The sequence below is a fragment of the Aulostomus chinensis genome, chromosome 2 (assembly GCF_037954235.1).
Source record: "Aulostomus chinensis isolate RoL2024-O1b breed Wild chromosome 2, RoL_Achi_v1.0, whole genome shotgun sequence".
In the NCBI taxonomy this organism is placed as follows: Eukaryota; Metazoa; Chordata; class Actinopteri; order Syngnathiformes; family Aulostomidae; genus Aulostomus; species Aulostomus chinensis.
The window spans coordinates 23,398,927-23,422,975 of record NC_141321.1 but is presented as its reverse complement, the minus strand read 5'-3'; the positions used below and the strand labels follow the sequence as shown (position 1 = coordinate 23,422,975).

At 40.1% G+C, this 24,049-nt stretch overlaps 1 protein-coding gene across 2 annotated transcripts in view; it reads left to right on the top strand.

Moving 5' to 3' along the window:
* LOC147269485 (CUB and sushi domain-containing protein 1-like) overlaps positions 1 to 24,049 on the top strand; it is a 406,566-nt gene that overhangs the window by 284,621 nt on the left and 97,896 nt on the right. For both annotated transcript variants that reach the window (XM_086185701.1, XM_086185692.1), the window contains exons 26-32: positions 1,250 to 1,441; positions 7,914 to 8,040; positions 8,867 to 9,078; positions 13,416 to 13,607; positions 18,506 to 18,644; positions 22,072 to 22,259; positions 23,718 to 23,912. In XM_086185701.1, the coding sequence (XP_086041827.1) occupies positions 1,250 to 1,441; positions 7,914 to 8,040; positions 8,867 to 9,078; positions 13,416 to 13,607; positions 18,506 to 18,644; positions 22,072 to 22,259; positions 23,718 to 23,912 (1,245 nt within the window). The remainder of the gene's footprint in view (positions 1 to 1,249; positions 1,442 to 7,913; positions 8,041 to 8,866; positions 9,079 to 13,415; positions 13,608 to 18,505; positions 18,645 to 22,071; positions 22,260 to 23,717; positions 23,913 to 24,049) is intronic.

Genomic DNA, 24,049 nt, shown 5'->3' with positions numbered 1-24,049 from the left:
AGGGCACAAACAGATGAAGGTAAATGGTAATATGGATACTAGATGGATGCTCTGTATGTCAGTTGAACCATTAAACAGTCGTTAATCTGCAGGTTGTTAAACGAGAGAAGGGGACACCTTCTTCAAAGTTCTGGTTACAATGGATGAACTGATGAAAAGAAGAGAAGATTAATAGAATGTTTAAGCGGGAGAGAAGAGGGTGAAGGATTTGATTGAGAGAGGGAGCAACAGATCCTTTAAGTGAGGTCAAGAACTGAGTAAAAGAGCTTTAATAGTGCACCATGTTACAGAGTGTTTTAATGGAGTCACAGGAATTCAAACATATGTTGAGGACATTAATTATTGAAGATTGATGGCAGTGAGACACACCTGTTAAACCAAACTAGATGAGGGGATGGTGAATGGAGGAGTAGGCAGTTATAGGGACACCCAAAACACTGCTTGCTTTGTAAAAGCTGTGATTACTTGGCTTTATGTAAGAATTGTGATTATAGACAAGTCACACACTCTGATTTTTATATTCTGATTCTTCAAAAAAAAATACAAATAACAGGTGTTATTTTACATAATGATCACATAGTCAAGAGCTTTTGTTGAGTTTGATGTCCATCTGTAAAATTATTTGATAGCACCTTCTGCCAAAAAGATAACATACCTGGCAAACACTCAATTAAATGCGAAATTAAATCATGGTGTATTTGAATATATAATACAACACCATTCGGGGCTTGTTAGAGGCTGAAGGACAGTTTTATAGTATTAGGCCATAACTGCTGTGGATGATATCAATTCTATGTTGAAATCCTCTCAAATCCTATTGAAAAAATAAGTCTACACTTGTCTTTTACATAACAACTTGGATGTTTCTGATCTGAGGGAAGAAAGTCTGCTCAAAAGAAGCCCACCCGAGGGAAAGTCTATATGTTGGATACATTGTTCCATTGTTCCTTATGTTTGTCCTAACGGTGGGGAATTTGGATGCTCTTTTCATCTGCAAAACACAGACAAAGTTGAAATTAAAATCTCTCGTTCCAGCATGCTTGTTAGAGTGTGTAGTATACATCTGTTTTTGCACGGTGTGGCACAGGAAGTGGAGGGGGAAGAGAACGAGGAATTGCTCTTATGTCCAAGTGTCTCAAAACTGCTCTAAATGTTCCCTAATCTCAAGAAAATTCACAAAAAAATGTCTTACCTGCATGGAGGAGATTCATCTGTTTGAGCATGTCTTTTTATGTATGTTTCCTCCCAGGTTTTGATCTGGTACGCTGTGAGGAACCAGGAGTCCCTAGTTACGGCTACAAGATCCAAGACGACGGTCACTATGCCAACACCTTTGTCCTTTACTCCTGCAATCCTGGATACAGTCTTCATGGCAGCAGTACGCTGACTTGTCTCAGCGGAGACAGACGTGTCTGGGACAAACCACTTCCCTCCTGTATTGGTTAGTACGCCAAAAATGAACTTCAGTAGAATAGAACAAGTTTTGTCATTAAATATCAAACTGAAGATGTTATCCCTTTCCATGGGAAATGCAGCAGGGAGAGGCAGCAGTCTTAGATACTTATGTGTTTCTGAGCTCAGAATAACAGTGATGTCATCACACAAAGTCAGTATAGGTGAATGCTTTCAGATGCAACAAAGGGTTTACATCAAAGTGTGATGTAAAAGCAGTATTGATTCCTCTGAAACTGCTCCTTCTCAAACAAACATATGATGAAATAGAACTGGTGTCGTACCCTGAGGGTTGCATCTGTATCAGCTGTGTCTTTTCATACACTGGACAGCACTGAGTCGAGTGAAACTCCTGCATGCCCAGCCCACAGTTGCATCCTGTTTATATTTTAGAAGTACTTCTCTCAATACCCGTTTGTCACTAAAAAATTCAGTGTAGTTGAAATAACCTTGTCTTGTCCAAGCCAGTCCAGCGCACACTCATATCAGCTGATGGGATGAGTAATTGTAATAGTTAACAGAAAAAAGTCCGATTTTATGTAATACTGTTTCAGTTTGAAACAGAGAGTGATAAGAAAAGGAATTTATCATTTTAATAACATGAAGTCATGCATTCTACAAAATATTATGAGTCACACAGACAGACAGCCTTTTTCTGATGTGAATGATATGCACTGACAAATAGAGACATAAAAACAAGTGTTAAGTTTTTATGCATCAAATAACACAGCGCAGAGAGAATTTGTATGAAACCAGAAAAATTAGTATTGATAGAAAATAGTTTATAATCCACATGGAGTGCTTTTGTTTTTGGATACCCATCACACATGAAGCCTAGATCTATGAAGACATGTTTGACATGCTTTACACAAGCAGCCTTTTGAAGGAAGCTGATGGGTCATAAAGCTTCCTTTTTATCTTGTGCAGGTTAGAGTATATTGATAACCGAGTGTAATTAATGATGCCATTGCAGAGTTGCTTTCAGAGGATCCATCAGTAAAAATGATAGGAAGCACAGGTTCATTTTCTAAGCATCAACATTTGCTGAAATCCCACAGCAACAGGAATAATGTGAGTTTGTCCATATTTAAAGATGTGCTGTGGCCATTTAACAGGCACCGCGCAGCAGCAGGCTCTTCATTCGTTATTAGAATCTTGCAACATGGTAGAACAGATTTTTTTCCACATTAGACTGGTAATTTATTATATATTGATTCAAAGTTTAATGTTGACCATTTTCTGGCGGATTTTTTTTTATTATTGTGATTATTTTTAGGTCCAAGCGCGACTTGCTCGACCTCTTTATGTATTTCTGTCAAAAAAAAAAAAAAAAAGTTTTCAGCAGGGCAAAGTGGTCATATGCAATTGGAAGAATGTCCATGTACGGAACATCTTTTGTAATCACAGTATAGCCAATAAAAAGGTTTGAAGGTCAGCCCCCCCCAAACAGACAATAGCTTAGCCTCTATCCTGGAATATTTAAAAGATCTTGACATAATGACATAAACATACTTCCACGTTTGCCCTCGTGGTGTGACTCCATGCAGAAATTGCAATTTGGGTTTTACAGCATTTATCCAATTTTTATCTGTTTAGATGCAAAATGCAATACTTTGCAACAATGCAGCATTTCATTCTTGTTGTACACTGAATGCAGAATACCAGATTTTAGTGGGTTCATGCCTGAGGGGATCAGTGGGTGCTGACTGAGAGTTCGCCTAAGGTAGTAAAACATCCAGGACTGCCACTGTGCATGAGCATTTTTCTGCCTTCCTCTACCTGCTGTACCAAGCGGCTGCAGGGCTTGGGTTTTTATGCGGAATGCCGCTCAATATTGCCTGGACGAAATGCCAGCCATTGGCCGTCCTAATGCTCCTTGGAATTTGTCTCCAGATGAAGCCCTTGGAGCGGACACTCGCCGTCTATGATGCTGTTCAGAATAGCCTCTTTAGCCACTCAGATCTGACACACAACTCTTTCCTGCCTTGTACCAGCTCTGACTCAGACACTTCTGACTGCTGGAGTGATGCCTCGCTCCAAGCATTGGCCTTCATGACAAGAGAGCTTGGCAGCCTACCTTGAATTTTCCCCCTCACCAAGTACGGCTTGCTGATTCCCCCTTGTTGGAAGGGTGTCGGAAGGCACTTAACACACTGCCCATCATTCCAGGCCAGATGTTTGGGCCTGCAGCCATGCCAGCACTGGAACGTAGTGCAGAAGTAACAAAGTCAGGCTCCTCAGTGAATTCACTTGTATCACCCAGGTCACACGTGAATTCATTGGTCTGAGGATTTAAGCTCCAGTGCAAGCAGATATGACAAAGCGCCTCTGGTGGTCCTCCAGAATACATAGAAACTTTCTTATAATTTGTAACTTTTATTAAAATACAATGAAAATGACTCAGTTTCTCATTGGCTTATGTAGAAAATAATTAAATATTTCCTAAATACTGACATGTAAGCTGGTTTAGGGCAGATTAGGTTTAGTTGGCACTCTTAATGAGGTTGTAGAGGAGGGTGCCAACCCATTCAGGTGTTTTGACTGTTTTTTTGCTAATGGACCTGTGAAAGTCATTTAGTCTTTTAACTAGCGTGTGCAGCTGGCCAGTCTTATTGTCACTCAGCAACCATCAGTGAAGCATGAACTTAGTATTTGTATTGTTTGTATAGTTTGTGTGGAAATCCCTGAAGCAAATTTGTACATTTTAATTCCTTAATTCCTGCTTTTCCATAAATATTTTGTGGCTTTGCATATTTTACAAATACAGCACTTTCCCTGCAAGTATTTTTACCTTGTTTTGAATATGCAGGCACTCGGCGCATGTTAATTTGGAATTCCCTTATGCAGAGCCAAACATTGTGTCTCTCTAACCTACCAGCACACTGGAGCTCTCTGAGGTGGGACATGGCCTGATTTGGTTGCTAATGGCAACTAAAAAGAATGTGTGTGCATAAGTGTGTGGGCTGAATGTATTTATGTGGGTGTGAATGACTATGAATATGCATTTTTGGATTGGTGGGTGTAAATCTCAGTACTGTATGTGTGTTTGTTTGTGTGTGCATTGTCACCATGCACCTCAGCAGCCAGTCACTAATTTGCAGCTGGTATGTTGCTGCCTTATTTCAGGAAAGCCAGCAACCAGAATAGTTGCTTCCAGGCCTCTGGGCCAACTCAGTCTTTATCTGCCTTTGTATCGTCTTTTTCTTCGTTCTGTCTTTTGGGGGGTATTTGTCGTTCTCCCTCTCTGCCCATCTCCCTGGCTGTCTGTAGGCTCAGTCCCATATCTGCGTGTACTAGCATGGAGATGGAAAGATGGCTGCGCCTGGGGCCATTCCTTATCTATCGCTCTCCTTCTCTCCCGCTCTCACTCTCCTTCTCTCCCTCTCTTGCTCACACCTTGAGAGTGGTGGTCCACCTCATCTCTTTTCATACAGTAAACCTGTTCTTACAGTTATGTTTGGACCATTACTCCATTGGATTTTAGTGTTTTTTCAGAGTGTACGATTCAGTTGTAGACTGTACTTTTATAGTCTGTTTACTCACGTCTTATGTATCCTGTTTTATTTTGAATAGTTTGCCCATCATGTGTCATATATTTCCGCTCCTTTTTCTTTGTGATCACTCGTGCTTTATCAGTTAATCAGTCTTCCTGTGCCCAGCTCTTCACTGTAAACTGAGTGCACATTATAGGATAATCAGGCCCATCAGGAGTCATATTCACCTCTCCCAACAATGGTCCAGTAGTTCCCAGATTGAAACAGATGTGAACAAATTAAATTATTTGCAGCCTTTTAAAGTAAAAAAACTCTGTGCACTTTGGTATGGCAGATTGGTTGGTCAAAGGTTTGTCTGACCGCTGGAATAGTTATTTACAGCGCTTTAGTCTGTTCTATTCACTGTCCTACCTTTTGGAGGTCAAACAGACCAAAATTTCGTGTATGTAAATAGATATTCTAGCAGTTATTGAGACAGTGTGTGGGTTTGTTTGTTTGTTTTTTGTATTCATTCTTAACAAGTGATATGCATAAAGGATTCTGTAGTGTGAGGGGCTTCACAAAAATAATCTTAATTTTCCCGACCGGAGACTCCCTGATCTTGAATTGTAAATAGAAAGTCTGTACAATGAAAGGAGCAGCAATGGAATATTGAGCAGAAACCCACAATTACCAATCAGAGCATGCTCACCAGGAATCATCACTAACAGGATGCTGGGCACTAGCACTAACTACATTTGAGACGAACAGTACAACTCAAATTCACACTGCACAATACACAAGTCATGTCCATTTGGCTTCAAGTTTTCTCCTCCTGTTCTGCATTTATCTGAAAAACATTGAAGTTCTGTAGAACCAGTTTACAAAAAATGTCCACCTTCTACAATCCATCTGAGTTTGTTCAGGTAGAACACCATGAGCAGGGCCCTGCATCTTGAATGAACTGTCTGGTGTGTGACTTCTTATGACTAAATGTTAAAAAGCAGTTTATACCTGTCATGTTATATCTGCGGTCTCCCATAGTTACCAATCCCCTTCTTGTCTGTCCCTCAAGTTTTACATCTCTATGGCTTAGAATTTGATCTAATTCTATTAATTTTTTTGTCTTTTTCCAATTAGTTTTATTTTATTTGAGTTTATTTACTGTAAAACTAAGCATGCAATTTATAGTTGTTATCTGATTATAATTGTATAAGTAGGTCCTTGCCTTTGCACACCAAAAATAACAATTCGAAATTTTATAGTGTTTTCAGTTTCCTCAACCAGCTTTTGCAGCTTTTTCTTTTTTAAATTCCCAATTTGCTGTCTTTTTGCACATGATAAATAATCGATAACTGCGGTTTCTGCAATCCTGCAGGTGATTCGTGCATTTGGATCCACTTGCCTCAATCTACCATCTGTCTCTTTTCCTTTTTATTCTCTTTCTTCTTGGGAAATTATAGTTGTCACTAGCCCAGATTTACCGAATAACATTTTTTTTATTATTATTTGTGTGCTGGTGCTTCTGTAAGGCTACCCAATTTTCATGACAGAACCTACCATCAGTAGTTACCTTTCTTTCTATATTATTATCACTAGGGACTACACCGACTGTTTGTAATGAGTGTGTGGGTGTTTGTATCCATGAGCGTGTATGCGAGTGTGATACGTTTCTGACCTTGTATGTGTGGTGTTTACATGTATATTTGTTTGTCTTCTGCCTGGAGTAATACAAAAGTGCTAGGTTGTTTTGGTTTTGTAGATAACATAATGGTGCTATTAGTTAACTCTGGCTAACACTCAATTAAGACACGCATAGTCTTCTCTCTTTGCTCATCAGCAGTGATCTGCAGGCTCACTGGGCCGCCATATGTCTTGTGTGTCACCGTGATGAGTTCAGATCTGATGCCAGCCTTCTTCCCTCTCATTCTGAAAATATATATCTTTCACAATAGCTAGTCATCTCTTGTGTATTCAATATATTTTCTTTAACTCTGGGATCAATGCGAAGATCCTCAAGAGAATAACTGTCTTCAAAGTCTTTCAGTGACCTTGAAGATGTATAGCACAAGCTTGGGTGATTCAAGGTTGATTTAATGATTTGTCTTTATAAGCTATTTATCATAGTTAAATCAGGTTTCACACCTCCAGGTAAATGGGGGAGCAGCTTCTTGTAGCGTTTAACAGAAACGTAAAAAAAAGGGTTGGACAGAACAAAAGAATGATTTGATCCTGGTGGCATTCAGAAGCCAAGATTGGATGTTAAAAATATCATAATCAAAAGACACTAATGTATAGAAGTATGACACCTTTTACAAATCACTTTGACAGGAGGGGGTAATATTTTTTTCATTGGATTTTATAGTCTTTACACCATAATCTTGAAAAAAATATGAATGCAAGGATGAAAAATTACTTAGCACATTTAGTAAATGGACAGAATTTACTGTATAGGTCATGTTTCAAGTTCACCACCCACACATTGCCCACTAAATACCTACACACATTCATGAAATGACGACAGAAGGTGCCGTGCAGGTACAGTTGGTAGGTGTTAGTAGTCTTGCTCATGGACACCTTAACAGGGTCTCTGGAAAATCCAAGAACCCTGTAATTACTAGATAACCTGCTCAACCTTCTGAGTCAACCAGCCAAATGCCTTGTGTGTCTGTTTAAATGTGTGATTTGTAAGAACTGACCTTATACCTGACACATCTAGTCAGAAACAATACAGTATATCCACTTTGTACTTCATAATAAATTAGCTGTATCTTACAGTTTGTCATTATTGTGATTCCTTGAAAAGGCTCTGAAATTCATTCTGTTATTTTTTCCAAACAGCTTAATGTGGTAATTATGTGACAAGAGATATAAGATGTTTCTAAATAAACAATATACAGTATCCGTTAATCACACAGGAGGTAAACTTGTACAAGTACATGAAGTTTATATGATGTTTTGAACAGCCTTCGTCTTGTTGCCTTGCAGCGGAGTGTGGAGGTCACATAACCGGAGCAGTGTCTGGACGGATTCTGTCACCAGGATACCCTGCTCCATATGACAACAACCTCCACTGTACCTGGACCATAGAGGCTGATACTGGCAAGACAATCAGGTAATTATGAAGTAGTTGGATGTGCACTGATTATGATGATGGCCTCCAGTTTTCTGATTAGTGTAGCAGCTAATTATAATTGCACAAAAATCTTTCACAATTGGAAAAAAAAACAAAAAGCCAAAATTTGCACATATACTCCTTCAGGAGTTCTCTTTGGATGATGCCCATTAGCCTTGCAAACACAAGACAGGTATGATTTTGGCCATCTTGACTTGTGTGCAGTTGTCCATTATGAATGATCTTGCTGTCAAAACAATCACTTTTAAAGCAAAGAAAAGCCCTATTTATAGCTCTGATGAAGACGCTTCCTTCAACCATATTTTTCCTTATAAGAAAATAATACGTTTCAAAAGAAATGAGCTCCATCTGAATCCAATATTTGTGCCTCTACCCTGATTTAAACTACTATTCTCATTCATATTTCAGATTATGTTTAAGCATCAAAAGATACCTGCCATAGAATTTTTTTAATATAGATATGTATTTCCAGATATGCCAGTAAGTATATGCAACACAATTTGTGGGATAAGCTTTCTGACAACCAAATAAACTATTCAGCAACTAACACCGTAAATGAACGAGAGAAGAGTTTCAGGTAATAATGCTATTCTCTAACGTTCAAGGCATGTACAGTATGTGTTGAAAAGTACACCTTATTACTCTTATTGCCAACACAATGTTCATCTTTACTCTAAAGAATTCATGCTGGTTTTGATATTAATAAGAATTATAGTTTGTTTGTTTTTTTATTTTTTTAAACTGCTAATATTTCTGTCTCATCTCCTGGTGTTCTCTTGGGTGTCTTTTTTTGTCCTATTCTCAGCCTCCACTTCATCGTCTTTGACACTGAGATCGGCCATGATATCCTGAGAGTTTGGGATGGTCCATCTGGGCCATCAGACGGAGGGATCCTGTTAAAAGAATGGTCTGGTCCAGCTTTACCTGAGGATATCCACTCGACATTCAACATACTCACACTGCAATTTGACTCTGATTACTTCATCAGCAAGCAAGGTTTTTCGATTCAGTTCTCGAGTAAGTAGCCTTATCTGTAATTTATTATATTTAACATGGTGGATTAAACACCAAATGACTGACACTCAAAAGGTGATGAGTCAAGCTTACTGGCCCACACCATCTCTCAGTTATATTTATAAAGCATGGACAGTTATTAAATTAGCAATCAAATTATTGAATGACAAACAGCACTTCTTTCACATAATGTTGGACATAAACTTTCTTTATATTGACTTTTTGAATATTTACATTAATAGTGTGACCAATTAATACTGCTTTCTCAATCTAACTCTAAAGATCCACTAATACCTCCCCCTGATCCACACATAATTTTGAGTGTTCCCTAACCCTCCAGTTAGTGAGATTGGTGACATGAGAAGCAGCAGATATTTTAAATAGATCAATAATGGCACTCAGGATATGTAAAGTTCAACCAAGCCCTAAAGCGTTGATATGTTTATGAAGGGACTGTCACACACATGTCAAAAAGTACACCTCCTCCTATCTTTGAGATTTGATTCCGTGACGTTATCAGGTGTGCACTTCAGCTGTTTCTTCAAAGGAAGGTGCTACCTGCAAAATAACTGTTTTCCCTGGGTGCAGTGATGGCCTTTGCTGTTAGAGCCACTCAGCCCAAAAATGTCTCTGAACCACCCTTTTAGTTTCACTGGCTGAGGTCCTTGTGATCCACTGTAGCAGTAAACTCAATCAGAGATATGGTGAGTAAGAAAACTTAGTCAATGAGAGAACAGGCAGTCAAGACCACTATACCTTTGCGTGCGTACACACGTGTGCGCACACACTCTCACACTCACACACACACACACACACGTCATCTGCTGTCTAGCTCTAGCATACGTCGACATCCAGAGGACCCATATTGTGCAGTTAGAACCTGATGAAAGGGCACAAAGGCCAAAGATGCCACTACACAGATATCTGCCACCGCCTTCCTTCATAGGGGGCCTGAAGATAAGGACAGACCTCTGGTTGAGTGAGCCGTGACACCCTGCAGAGGTTCCACTACTTCAGTACTGTAGTACTGTGTAATGGCTCTGCACAAGTAGTGCCAGTGATGTTGTTTTGAAAGAGAGTGCCCTCTGTAATGAATAATCAGCTGCCTTGTCTCCCAGATGTTTGCTGTGGCCAAAACATGGTGAGAGCACACACTGAGTAGAGTCCATGGGACACTTCCCCCGCTGTGTTTCTCTGAGGTGAAGGAAAAACCCGTGCTCAAGGGAAATACTTCTCGACTGACAGGAAATAGCTAGGACTTGAGGTGTGAATGATGGATTTAGCTGTGTAGTTGTCGCACTGCTGTGCTATCTAAGAGTAGCAGGATAGAGAGATCTTGCTTATTACTGTACTTGATGATGCAAGGGCCACAGGGGGGTTGTAAGAGAAGTGTCTTGAGAATTTGTATTTGATTTGGACTCTTGACTGGCCTCTTTTAAGGTCATGAACTACATAAAAACACAACAGCTCCTACCATCAGGAGCACCTTTCGAATTATGGTAGCATACAGACTGTGTAACCCGCTTTGCATCTTTGCATTGCCTCCATTGTTTATCTTAATTCTCCTCAGTACTGAGTCTTCACTGAATTCTACTTTTGTCCTTCACCATCCTATTGATCAAACTCCCCAGATTCTATTCATCGGAGCTGCTGCGGTTTCCCCACTAACAGCTGCACATGATCAGAAACAAAGAGGTGCTTGTGTGTTCCTGTGCCACCAGTATGAGCACTAAATGCTCCTCCTGAATGCACGCTAAAGGGCAAGGAATCAGGGAACCGGGGGAAACATCCAAAGGAGAGGAGCCACAGTTGGTGAGAATGCACCCACTCCCAGGGGAGGGTCATCTCCTGTGTCTCTCATGAGGCAAACATTCAAAGTAGCACTGCCAAACCAGCATCTGGTCGGTGTAGCAAGGACCTTTGCAAGATAAGGTATTTGTGCGACCACAGCAGAAGACTCCTGGGAAAGATGGAGGATTTTTTTAAATGGCCTAAGTGCCTTCCTTAATCTAGAGGAGCCCTAAGGGGAAACCCACAAGACTCACAAATACCCTTCCTATCAATGAACACAGACTGCCATCACCACTCTGTGGGATATGATGCATCATTGCAGGTAGTTAAGCACATCCAGTCTGGCTGCTGATAGCTTTACTCTCATGGTGATGGAGCCTATTTTCACTCTCAGGTGAATTAATAGGTGGGAGGCAGTTAGCAGACACTGCATGAGGTGTGTGGAGTGCTTCTCTCACCTGTGAAAAGACCATGATGATTAGACTGTCCAAGTAGAGCAAAACCCTGATCCATTTTCTGTGTAATGGCTCCATATTTTTTCCTTAGACTTGGACAGTGGAGCCAGAGAATATCCAAATGGATGCTGTGCGACAGGCACAGAAATTCCTGTCCTGTACCTGAATGCCAGATTGCCTAGATAGAGATAGCTCCACAGCTCCAAGTTTGGGAAGTAAGATGGATGAAAGGCTCTCCCCTAATTGCAGGGTGGCGGTAAAATCATTGCCTGTGTCCCTATAGACGCTGGTGTATGTCTCAAAGTGGGAAATTTCCTGTGGCCTTGAATCCCTCATAGAACTGAGGTTTGCCCATCGCCCATGCTCTTCCTCTGGTGGGAGTTCTGTGCTGTCAGTCCAGTAGCTGTCAACATCCTCCTTGACACTGAGTGCTGTGAAGGCATCTGCCCGATACTGCAGCTCTTTCACAGGAAAGCAAGCCCAAAATGAGCAGGTGGCCTGCAGAGTAAGTGCCAGCCCGGTGTGAACAGAACAGAGACAACCCTTGCAGCAGGGCGAAAATCCATCTTAAAGATATTGCTGGCCTAATCGCTGATGCACAGGTGGACACGGCTGGCCTTTTCATCTTATCCTCTTTACTTGTTGATGTCTTGATACCGAAGGAATGTTGGGTGTGGAGCTCAGGTCACACGGTTGTTATACTGCAGGACCTGAGTGGGACCGATGCAGGGCACAGGGCACAAAAGAAAATCTGCACGTCCACACATGCACTCAAGGGATAAACCAAATACCAATAGCTGTTTTGTCATTTGCGTTATATTTGAAACAATAAATATTTGCACTCACTAACATGCAAATGAAAACACTGTTATTCAATTAATATGGTAATCACTCCTTATATTTACCTTTGTGCTGATTTACCAAAGCAGGGGTAATATTTATCACTGCAGTAAAATATTTAAGGAAAAGTTTATGGATTTATCATTTTGAGTTGTTTGTTGTTGTTTTTTTTGGGGGGGTGGGGGTGGGGGTTGATGTGAATACAAACATATATTTTAGATCTTAGATAGATTTTAGATCTGTTTTTTCTACTGGAAACTATTTTTACTGGGAATGTTTGTGCATACACCAGGTGTTGGAATAAAGTTCATCAAAAATCTAATTTATATGTTGTTATTATCATTCCAGACAGGATTTGCTTTCTAATTCTCCCTCATTCTAAATGCTGTATTTCCTGTTTCCCGTTTCATGGAAGTTGTTCCAACAATGTGAGCTTTTAACCCCTGAAATGAAGCCATGTCTTCAGGTGTCCTTTTGCTATCTCATGTTTATGGATTATAGGCAAATATAGCCAAAGTTGAGTTAATACGCTCCTTTTAGAGGCCTAAGACAAAGATATATAATTATGCGAAAAGTTAGAAAAAGGGCAAAGGTTAGAAACTGTGCATAAATATTTCATATTCTTTCCTATTCCCTTAGCTTAATTGTATTCCACAGCACAGTCTCTCACCTTCAAGAGACCCCTAGATTTGGACAAAATTTAAATTGACAATAAACAGTAAACACTGTAAATACAGATAGGTGCATTCTATAGTCATAGTTTTCATCATTTAAAAAAAAAAAACTTTGAAGTATCAGATTATGCTTTTTTCTGGCACATTTTGCACATGGCACTGGCTTTAATACATGTTTACCTTTAAACACTATTCATGAGCTTCGTACTACATTGGGACCTCTGGTAATGTGATTGTAATAATTGAGGTTGTAAGTAACCTGTTATCCTTATCTCAAAGAAATTTAAAATACCTAACATATTTTGTAAAAAAAAAAAAAAAAAAAATAGACAACCAATGATCATTTTAGCCCAAATCACCCTTTAACTAATTTGATACTAATTTGATGGCTCCCCAAGGCTGCTTCTGTCATCTCCTCATGTATCACAAACTTATTAAACTAAATGTCTCTTGTTGTTGGCAATGAGCTCTTTTAGCACCCACCATGATGGACTCCATAATTTAGTCCACGCAGCTTCCAGATAATGCTATTCTTTGAGTTTTTTTCTGTCTCAGTTGCTCTGTTTCTCACACTCTCCAGCCACAACAGCAACAACCTGTAATGACCCCGGCATCCCCGTAAATGGATCTCGATATGGGGACAGTAAGGAGCCTGGTGACAGTATGACTTTCCAGTGCGATCCTGGCTATCAGCTGCAAGGCCAGGACACCATCACATGTGTACGGATGGATAACAGATTCTACTGGCAACCGGACCCTCCAACATGTATAGGTAGGTCTCCTTGACTTTGTGGTTACTTACAAATAACCTAAGAACTCATTGTAAATGGTTTCTTAATTTATTGAGGTTATATTGCCCACAAATGTCAGAGTTAATATGAACAAGCCCCGAGATACTATGATTTTTAGATATCGTCCTTCAGACAGCAACACTGCTTCCTCTAATGAATAAATCCCAGGATAAAAGACTCACAAAACCTCGACAGGTGGAATGATTCAAAGTTAAATCTTCAGTGTGAAGTGTAGAGATAAAACAACAAGAACGACAGTTGTTCTGCTATGTCTGACATATTTCTTCGGGGCCAATCAACTGAAGCCTGCTGGTGAGGTGAGCCATAATCCCGAATGGTTCTGTGGCTGGTGTGCCAGATGTCTTCCATACTGTAAGCTAAAGTTGGACTCAAAATTAAATCAGAATATTGCAAGGTCTGTCTGTGAATTTGATGAGATTATCTGTAAATGTGATCAAATAGTTCTACCTGCTTCATACAGGCAGTCCTTGTATTCACTGTCTGTGTTTGATATTGTGGATTCACAGGTTACTATGGAGGAGCAGACAGAGGGCTAGAGCTGTGGCGCTGTGCTGGGATGTAAAATAACTCATCAACAGGCCCATAATTCATATAAAAACCCTATAGATTTTTGACTGATACACTATTTTATTGATCTCGCATTTAATGTTAAAGTGTTGACTGATGTACTGCCTTATATATTCTTCTCAAATTAGCTTTGATATTCCTTTTGCTCGAAGGTGAGTTTCTTCTCAGTGGTCATTTGAAATTTCCAAAAGCTCTTTAAACTCTGAGGGATTCAGATTGTTTGAAATTAAAAATTCATTATTGTCCCACAGTACAAGAACAACAACAACAACAACAACAACAAAACACTCAACATTTAAATTCAGAATGTAATTGTTACTGGGCCAGCATAGTTCGGAGGTAGAACGGCTGTCCTTGAGCAAAATACTGAGCCCCTAATTGCGCCTGATGGGCCAGTGATGGACTGGCCCATTCACGGTGAACCCCGCTTCTTGCCCAATGTCAGCTGGGAGAGGCTCCACCCCCCCACCCCCCTGCAACCCTTAACAGGATAAGTGGTATAGAAAATGGATGGATGGATAAAATTGGTATTGTAATTCTCAATTTTTTTGGCTTAAACTTTGCAGTGACAATACTTCTAAAAACATGGGTCCAGCTGGTGATTATCAGTCTGCGCTTAGCCTGTTGTTTGACTGGCAGTGCTGTCTGCTCCTCTCTCTTTTACCTCCCACGTCCCCTCCAGACAGTGACAGACTGTACTGCAAACATCCTCTCTCCCCAACTTGTAAAATCCGAATATTTTACTTTCACTGTGCTGCTTTGATTAATTACCATTTTATGAGCATACTGAACCTGATCGATCAATCATCATCATCACCGAATCAGATCCCGATGTGACTTGTCTTGTGCTTAGTGTAATTAGATGACGGAGTGCCTTGTTAGTTCCTCTGAAGGTTAATAAATACTTTTACACAACAAGAAGTTGCACTTTTAAAACTCGTCCTTTGAGAAGCCCTCACCAAGGATACATTCACTTGTACATGTAATGCTGCTGTATAGAGATGAAACATTGAAATGACAAGTATCCATCTAGTAGTATCTAGTATCTTGTAGCACTGTAAATATCACAAAATGACGTCTTTTCATCACACTGATACTGTATTTATAATGCTATTTTCAGAAAGTATGTGAAATGCCATACCACTGCTTGAACAATGCTCGAAATAACGACAACCTTGAGTCAGCACGAGAGGAAATTTAGGCATCGAACTATGGACTACAGAATATGTCAACATGAGTACAGATGATGCTCAAGTGTTAGATAATATCCCGTTTCTGGCGGTGATGCCTGCAGCTTCTTCAGGCAGTCAGCTTAAGTTGCACAGCTATAAACATTGAGCTTGCGTCACTCTGCACATCATCTAGTAATCACACTCCGGCAGTCTATTTAGACTGCGGATATTTCCGTGTCTGTGGGACTTGTGAACAATATTTATTTGATGCTTTCACGTTAAGGAACTAAATGCAGAGCTGCATGTCAAGCAGACAAAAGAACTACTATATTCAATGCTTTTGTTGTCAAAATGAAAGCTGTACCTACCACATCAAACTTCATCAGGCACCTGAGCAAGCTTCAGTTACTTGGTAGTGTTAACATGTTAGACACATGTTAAAGGGGCAGCTCTAACATGTTAGACACATGTTAAAGGGGCAGCTCAGCTGCGTCAGCTATATGTTAGGATACTCCTAGCTTTGTGAGACTTAACCTGGATTCGATTTTTGTTCACTGAATATTTTCACGAGTCTTCCATTGCTGGCTTTGCTCATGGAACCATAATTCATCCTTTTTGCGACTTATCATCACCTCATCCACACAGATGCCCTGAAATCTTTCAGTTGATGCTGAGTTTGAAAGATGTAAAACATATAAACATATAAATAAATAAGTAAATGTAACAAAAATACAACAGAAACACTGTCCTCCATTCTGCTTTTACTGCAGCTAACAAAGATTGTATACTCGCTTGAGATGCTACATTGTGCTGCTATTTTCACATCTTTCACTTGTTTCTGGTGCAGTGACAGAGTTTGGGACACCGAGGGAGAAAACAAATCCAAGTAACTCCTCATTTATTCACGTCGGGAACAGAACCTATCATCTTTTTTTGTCTGGGTTTACCCTGGTCTGTGTATGACTGTGTTTGCAGTGGGAAAGGGTTAAAAGTAAAATACTGCACAAGAATATATTAAGCAAGTTAGGTAGTATATGAGTCTCTTTGCAAATTTTGATCCACTCGTTCCTCTCCTACGCACCTGGCTCTTGAAACGGGTGTGTGAAGTGTTCTTTTGTTCTTTTTCCTCTAACAAACTGCAGAAAATGCAGCTTGTTTACTCTTTTCCCCTATTATCACCATCAGGCCCACCTGCTGCTAAGAGCTCAGTGAGCTTCCACATCCCACTCCACACCTCATTCACTCACTTCTTCCTCAGTTTGTTTTCCAGTCTCCCACTCTCAGGTGTGCTTTCTTTCCTTTATTTTCTTGCCTCTGATACACTTGACTTCCTCACTGAAGAAGGAAAGTGGCTTCGTGCTGTCATAATGTTTTAGTTGGAAAATGTAGGGGAAAAAGGTGCAATCAGTATTCCATTAAGTGTAATTCATACCAAATCACATGCAGCTTTCCTCAGAAGCGTCCCAGCATTTTCCCAGGGAAGGGATCATGTTTGAAGAGAGCCAGAATTGATTTTCTGGCAATTTTTCACCTCTAGACCTTAGCCTCTTTCACTCATAGATCCTATTAAATTAGTGGGAATACCTTCCAGGCACCTCTAGTGATTTTTGCTGTTCTCATGTGCACCTCTTTTCCAGAATAGTCCTGGCTTACCATTGATCACACATGCATGGCAATGCTGATAGGGGGTGGGCCAGGATTTCGTGTGGAGGGCAGTAATAGGCCTTCCCCAGTAATCTTCCTTTTGTCATACACAACACAGCCGGCCAGCATATTCACTTGTAATAACAGGTCTTTAGATGGGATATTGCCAATTCATATTTCCCAGAAAATTGATTCTGGCTTTCATTCACAAATGACATATGACCCCTTCCTGGGAAAATGCTGAGACACTTATTGACATAAGTAGTCTACAAATCCTTCCTCTCAGGCCCTACTTTTATATTGAGGACTTCTGACAAACTCTTGTGCTGGGGGAACAATTGTTCTGCTCCTTTTCATTATTCACTCTTGTATCCAAATTGATTTCATCTCACATCTTGTGTAAAAGATCACTGGAGCTCTTGCTCGTCAGGATTGAGGATAAGAAAATAACCAGTGATGAGGCTTCCAGGGTGCTGGATTTTAACCATTGGGGAAGATGGAAAACAATGTTGGCAAGCAGGAAAAACTCCTGCAGCTCCCCTCAGCTTGCAGCAAAGGACTAGACATTTGCCTCACATGCCAAAGATAAACATTACTGAAAACTGCAAGACTGCCTCTCTTTCTGTTGCCCCCCATCAGCCTACACTATCAGCAAGCCCCCCAGCATGGTCACGCAGACTTGTGATTTTCCTTGAAACTATACATGTAAAAATACATGGCTTTGTTCTTGATGTTGTCTCCGATTTTTTGCTTGTGAACTCACCTTTTGCATGGCTTGAATCTCCTTCTATTTTCTCTGCTTATCATGCATACTCTTCCCGCATCTGCACTCTTCACCTGCTGAATCCCTGGGTGGCATAAACCTCCCAAGATTAAACCAATAGACAGTAGTCTATCACATGTGTGTGTCTCCATGGGACTGATGTGCAGCTGTTAATGCCTTTGTTTGCCTCTATTTTACTGTTGATAATGTGTTCACACCCACCAACCACCCCCAAGACACCTCTTTGGGTTTCACATTTCTCCTTCACATCATGGAATTGCTGCTTGAATGCATCTAGCCGTCTCTCTTGCCAGTATGTCTTTCCTGCTCTCTACTGTGGGATAACAGGACCACTAGGGGTGATTCTCTCTGCTAACTACCCCAGCTCTACATTCTGTTTCCAAGTCTCACAGTCTCTCACTCTCTGTTTGACTCTTCCACCCTTTCCAGCTATTTGTGGAGGTAATATCAGTAGTCTACCAGGAATATTCTCTCCTAACCTACCCTTGCCACATTTCTCATCACTAACTATCTCTCCTACACACTGCCTACCTGTGGGGGCTTTATGAGTGGTCAATCAGGGGTGATTGACTCTCCAAATTACCCCAAAGCCAATGCTGTGCAATCATATCTCTCTCTCTCTCTCTCTCTCTCTCTCTCTCTCTCTCTCTCTCTCTCTCTCTCTCACTCTCACTCTTTCTATTTTCTCCAGCAACCTGTGGGGGCAACGTCAGTGGTCCTTCAGGAGTGATTCTCTCTCCTAACTACCCCCAGCCTTACCCCCCAGGGAAGGAGTGTGATTGGAGAATCAGAGTCAATCCAGACTTTGTAATCGCCCTTATCTTCAAAAGGTAGGCTTATACAAATAACATGTGGCAGTCTACAGATTGTGTGCATGAATACTTCCAATGAAAATCGCAAAAAAAAAAATTTAGAAATTAAAAATATAAAAAAGAATTTGGTCCTAAACTGCATTATGACCTGCAGAAACACTACTGCAGCTCAATTGCCCTTTCCATATGATCTAATGGCGTGTCGGTACAGTATGATATGAGGGTTTGCCAGACAAGGTTGTTTTTTTTGCCAGCTCCATAAGGCCCCTCCCCCTCTCTGGAGTTCCTTGGGTGATAGACAGGGCAGGGATTGCTACGACAACTAGCAATTATTTTTCAGTTGTGTGTTGGGTTTGGGCTTTAATAACTGGAAGAAAAAAACACTTGCAGCTTAATAGTAGAGGTTCTAAATCTTGATGCATGTCAGTTCAGGGGTCAACTGTATTCCATCTCCATGTCTCACTCAGTACTTAACACCTTTCAATGCAAGTTGAGCCAGGAACTAACTGCTATACTCTCTGTCCCTGTCAGATACAAACTCTTGTGAAAACTTTTTAATTATGTGTGCTGAAACTAGGCAATTCAGGCCGCATGAGTTTGAAAGAAAAGCGGATGCCACATACAGGTCTCATCTTTCCGTCTTATCAGCAGTTCAGCAAAGTGACAGTCATGGCATGTGTGAGAGGTAGAAGGAGCTAGTTGGACTTTACCGAGAGCTGAACAGAGCCAGTCATAGTTGGCCAAGACTGTTTAAAGATGGAGAGGAGCGAGGGATGGATCTGACTGAGACTAGGTGCTGCTGACACTATCATGGCACCCCCAACATTCCCTCAGAGAGGCCACTCTCTAAATAATGCATAACTTTAGGTCCATGTGCATTTTAACTAGTAGAATTATATCGTTTTTTACCCCTGTGTAGGTGTCATGTTAGGGTAAAGTAACTATTTTTGGACCAGGCTTTTAAGAACTTAATTTATGTTGTAAAGTTTTGACATGGAGGTTTTCTGAAATTGCCTTGGTTTTGGAGAGGGTGTCAAGTGGCAGAAATGGGAGACCACAGTTTTGGGCATTTTAACATGAATAGCAATTTTTCTATAGCGACTGAGGTTTGCCCTTTATAATAACACAGTGAAGAAGAAGACTGTTTAGAGACAGCTTCATTAGTGGGATCATTTCTGTGTCAATAGTGCGCATAACATGAAAGAGAGACACATTTTTCTGGATATTATTGGACCAACTTTTTTTAAGTATTATCCCTGCTTCCTCCAATGTATATTTAGACTCCCTGCAACTGTTTAAACAGTAATCTAAGTAGAAGATGCAGCCAAGTTTTAGCATATAGGTGCTAATTTTCTTGAAGTGAGGTGCAGGCATTGACAGCAGTCAGACCCTCTGGTAGGTGCTTGTTGGTGTTATCTGAAGCACTTTGTTTTGGAACAGATGGGCTGATTTGTACATTCATTTGCTTTTCTTAATTGTAGATACTCTCCCATTACCAAACTGGGTTGTTTTTATACTGTATTTAGGTAGTGTTTATGTACATTTCATGTCCTGACAGTGCTGTATGCATTCTGTACAAGTTGCAGGTTTCAGGATCTTATGAATTGAACAAAAGTGAAAATTGTTGTTACTCACATGGTTAATAAGATAAAAGCAGTGGATTTTCTCCAGATTGCCGAAGGGGGAAAAAATGACCAAATTTTGCCTTGATATTTTTCAGCTAAAGAGATAAGTCCCCTTTTGTTGTACTATAAAATTGAGACTTGATATCCCCCAATGTGGATTTACTGCTCAAAATGAGCGGACCCTTGTCTCAAACCATCTTCTTCATGAGAACCTTATCCTGTTTCTGATCAATAAGAACTTTACATTCTTTTTTATGACAGTCGTTTAACATCTATCCTCAGAATGTATTAAAGCTAAAGGTATAAGCATTTAATTGCTATGTCAGTGCCAAAGGAGCTTATGTGCAGCTAAATTCGGATATTAATTGCCTTCTTGTGTCTTGAAGTACACCAAAACCCCAGAAAAGTTTGAAGACACATTAGGAGACAAAACAAGAGAATATGATGGATTAATGTGGCAGTTTAATTTGAATGATATCTAATTTTTCTCTTGATATTATTTATCATTTTTGCACTTAATTGCTCTCCAAAGTATTATGAACTAAATTTACCAAGAGAATTGTGTTTGTAGCTGCAATCTGCATGTATTAGACTGGATTTGCTAGAACAGCACCACACAGTTATCTCCAGGACTGTCTGAGGGAGAACCTCCAGACACAGTCTGAAGAAACATTTAAGCAGCAGGATTCCTATATTGTGACCAATGATCTGAATCTCAATCCATGCACTTTTGCCTTGGTTAAACTACATTCAACAATGAACATGTTAATTAAGTTTAAAAAGTCCACATGGCTCCCTACTGCTTCAAACACTACTTTCAAGTCTTCAGTTACCGTATGGTCCTAGCCTTGGAAAACTGTACAGCAGAGAAACTCATACGTGTTTCTTTTACCTGGAGCAGAAAGTAGTGTTGGAAAGTTGCAGCAGTTGTTGATACAACAGTACACCTTGACACTCTTAACATCTGCTATAACTGCCATTTACATGCAAAAGAAGAAAGACTTAATGAAGAAAACAATGTTCTCAGCCGGTCAGTCACAGTTTTTTGCTTTTGGATGCTGGCTTAGATCAACGTTGGCAAGATGAACGCTCACTTGCTGTCATGTGATGAATTCCTAACCAGAGAAAGTATTCTTTGTATTTTCTGCTGGTTTGTTGCAGTGACCCACGAGGTCATGTTTGAACAGAGTTAGCAGACCAAATCATTCATGAGAGGATTGCTCTTCAGTGCCCCTGCCATCGGTACCTATGCCATAGTAGTCAGTACAGCTACACTGGAACATACTTTTTCTCATTTTGTCTCTTTTCTGACAACACACACACACACACACACACACAAATGCAGGTCTTTATGTGCCAGGTATGTGCGAAGGCCAGCATTAAAACACTTTCTAAATCATTAAAGAATTGTGCATGAAAGAAACATGCTACTGTAGGCTTTGGATATGAGTTCAGCTGTCTCAGTTAGTCCTCAGCAATGTTCAGCTCACACACGGATGCATGAGTGAAAAATAAATAATTTAGCAGTTTTCCTGGTGTTAAATCACTGTCTTAAATTCAAAGAATACAAAAACAAACACTTAGAGTTTCCATTTTCAAGATATTAGACATGTCAAACACGTCAAAACAAATTTAAGAAGATTAGCAGCTGATTAAAAAGTGATAACACAAACTCATTGCCAATCATTAAATGAAGCAGTTTATGCTCACTAGATTAATTCTTCAGAGAGTTGGCCAAATGATAAACACACATACACACACAAACAAGCGACATGATGATATGACTAGAATCTTTGTTTTTTTTTCTCTTTCATCCTCAGTTTTAACATGGAGCCAAGTTACGACTTCCTGCATATCTACGAAGGTGAAGACTCTAATGGGCCATTGCTCGCAAGTCTCCAAGGCAACCAGGCCCCCGAGCGGATAGAGAGCAGTGGAAACAGCCTCTTCCTGGCGTTCAGATCTGACGCCTCACTGGGCATGTCTGGCTTTGCCATTGAATACAGAGGTAATTAAACTATAGAACTTCTGACTTCACAATCTGCACTTGCACATTTTTCAAAAATGGCCATAAAGTCCTTGAATGTAATGACCAAAATGTTTTACACCAGTCAAATTTGCCAAATTAAATGTTAATAGTAGTACAAATATAACAAGACTGAAGCAGAACAGGATTATAGTATTGGTTGTATAGTATGAGTAGTGCAGTAACAGTGCTTGTGGAATTACTCCTCTGACACTAATAGAAGTAGAATAGCAGCAGTCGTAATCAATGTAATCTATTTCAAGGTAGCACTGCACTATGGATGTAATTACACAGAACTACTTAAGTTCACAACTATATTCATAAATCAGTTCACCTTGGCATTATATTCACGAATATGCATTGCAATTATTTGTCATCATGGAGGACAAATCAATGCTGTATCATGTTTCTAGTGAAGAGAATTTATATGATAATAACTAATGTATATGCGTTTGGTGTTCTGTGCACTGTCATTGAAGTGTGTGTTTATGAAGTGTAATGATTAAAATGTCGATACAGGAGCGTTTGCTCTCTGCAGACTGGATAATATCCCCCTCTGCTAACTCTCCTAATTTCTCCCTCACATCACAAGGCTTTTTCAGTTGAAAGGGCATGCTGTTGCACGTCGGCCCATGAGTTATTTGCCTCCACAGATTGTGACTCATCCTGATTTTACAAACGTTGCCTGACTGACAGTGATTTAACCGCAAGAGTCAATGTGGAACTGATTAGTGATTGTTTGACTAGAGACTAGATCTGCTCTGTCAAGTTTTATAAACTCATTTTTTTTCCTCCTGTTTTTCCTCACTCCATTTATCCGTAATTAAAAAAGATTATCTTCTTCTCTGATGTCTGTCTCATCATGCTGCCTCACACCTCTGTACTTTAGTCATTAATTCACTACCTTTCATCTGCCATCGCTCTAATTAAAATACAACCTTAATCATCTCCCTGTTTCACTTCCTACTTGCCCTCCACCTTGCCCTCTCTCTCTCTCTCTCTCTGTCGGATTTCCTCTGTCGAGCCTGACACCGAACTCTTATTGGGTGATCACAGAGAAGGAGGCCATCTGGCACATCAACTCATAAAGAACCAAGACTTCTTTGACCATGTTTGACTTTTCAATTTGTTTTTACTGTTATTTGTTCATTCATCTTCCATGATAACACTAAACTCTAATAGGATTTGGTGTCTAATGAAATGCTAATATTTCCTGTATTTGATAAGGTTTATGCATGTTTTATAAATTTACATCAGGTGTAAATGATGATCTAAAGCCTATTTATGTTTCAGTTAATATAATGAAATGTGCCAATATTACAATGATGAACAGATTTAATTATTGAAAAATAAAGCAGTTTTAGTTCTGCTGTATTGCAACTTATGCGGTCTAAAATCTTGACTTTACCTTGTTACACATTCTGTCTTCTTTCTCGGCAGAAAAACCAAGGGAAGCCTGTTTTGACCCTGGAAACATAATGAATGCTAGTAGGACAGGATATGATTATAAACTTGGATCTCAGGTGTCCTATAAATGTCACCATGGCTACACAACAGTGGGCGGGGACACCATCACCTGTGTCATGGGGCCTGATGGGAAACCAGTGTGGGACAAGGCTCTACCATCATGTAAAGGTAGGAGAGCTTCATGCACAGTCACATCCTGTTAAGCACAGAAACCACTTGATCGAGAGGAAATGTAACCTCTCCCTCATGTCGATGTATAAACTAAAGCTGCTAGCACATATGGTAGTATAACTCCTCCCCAGCAC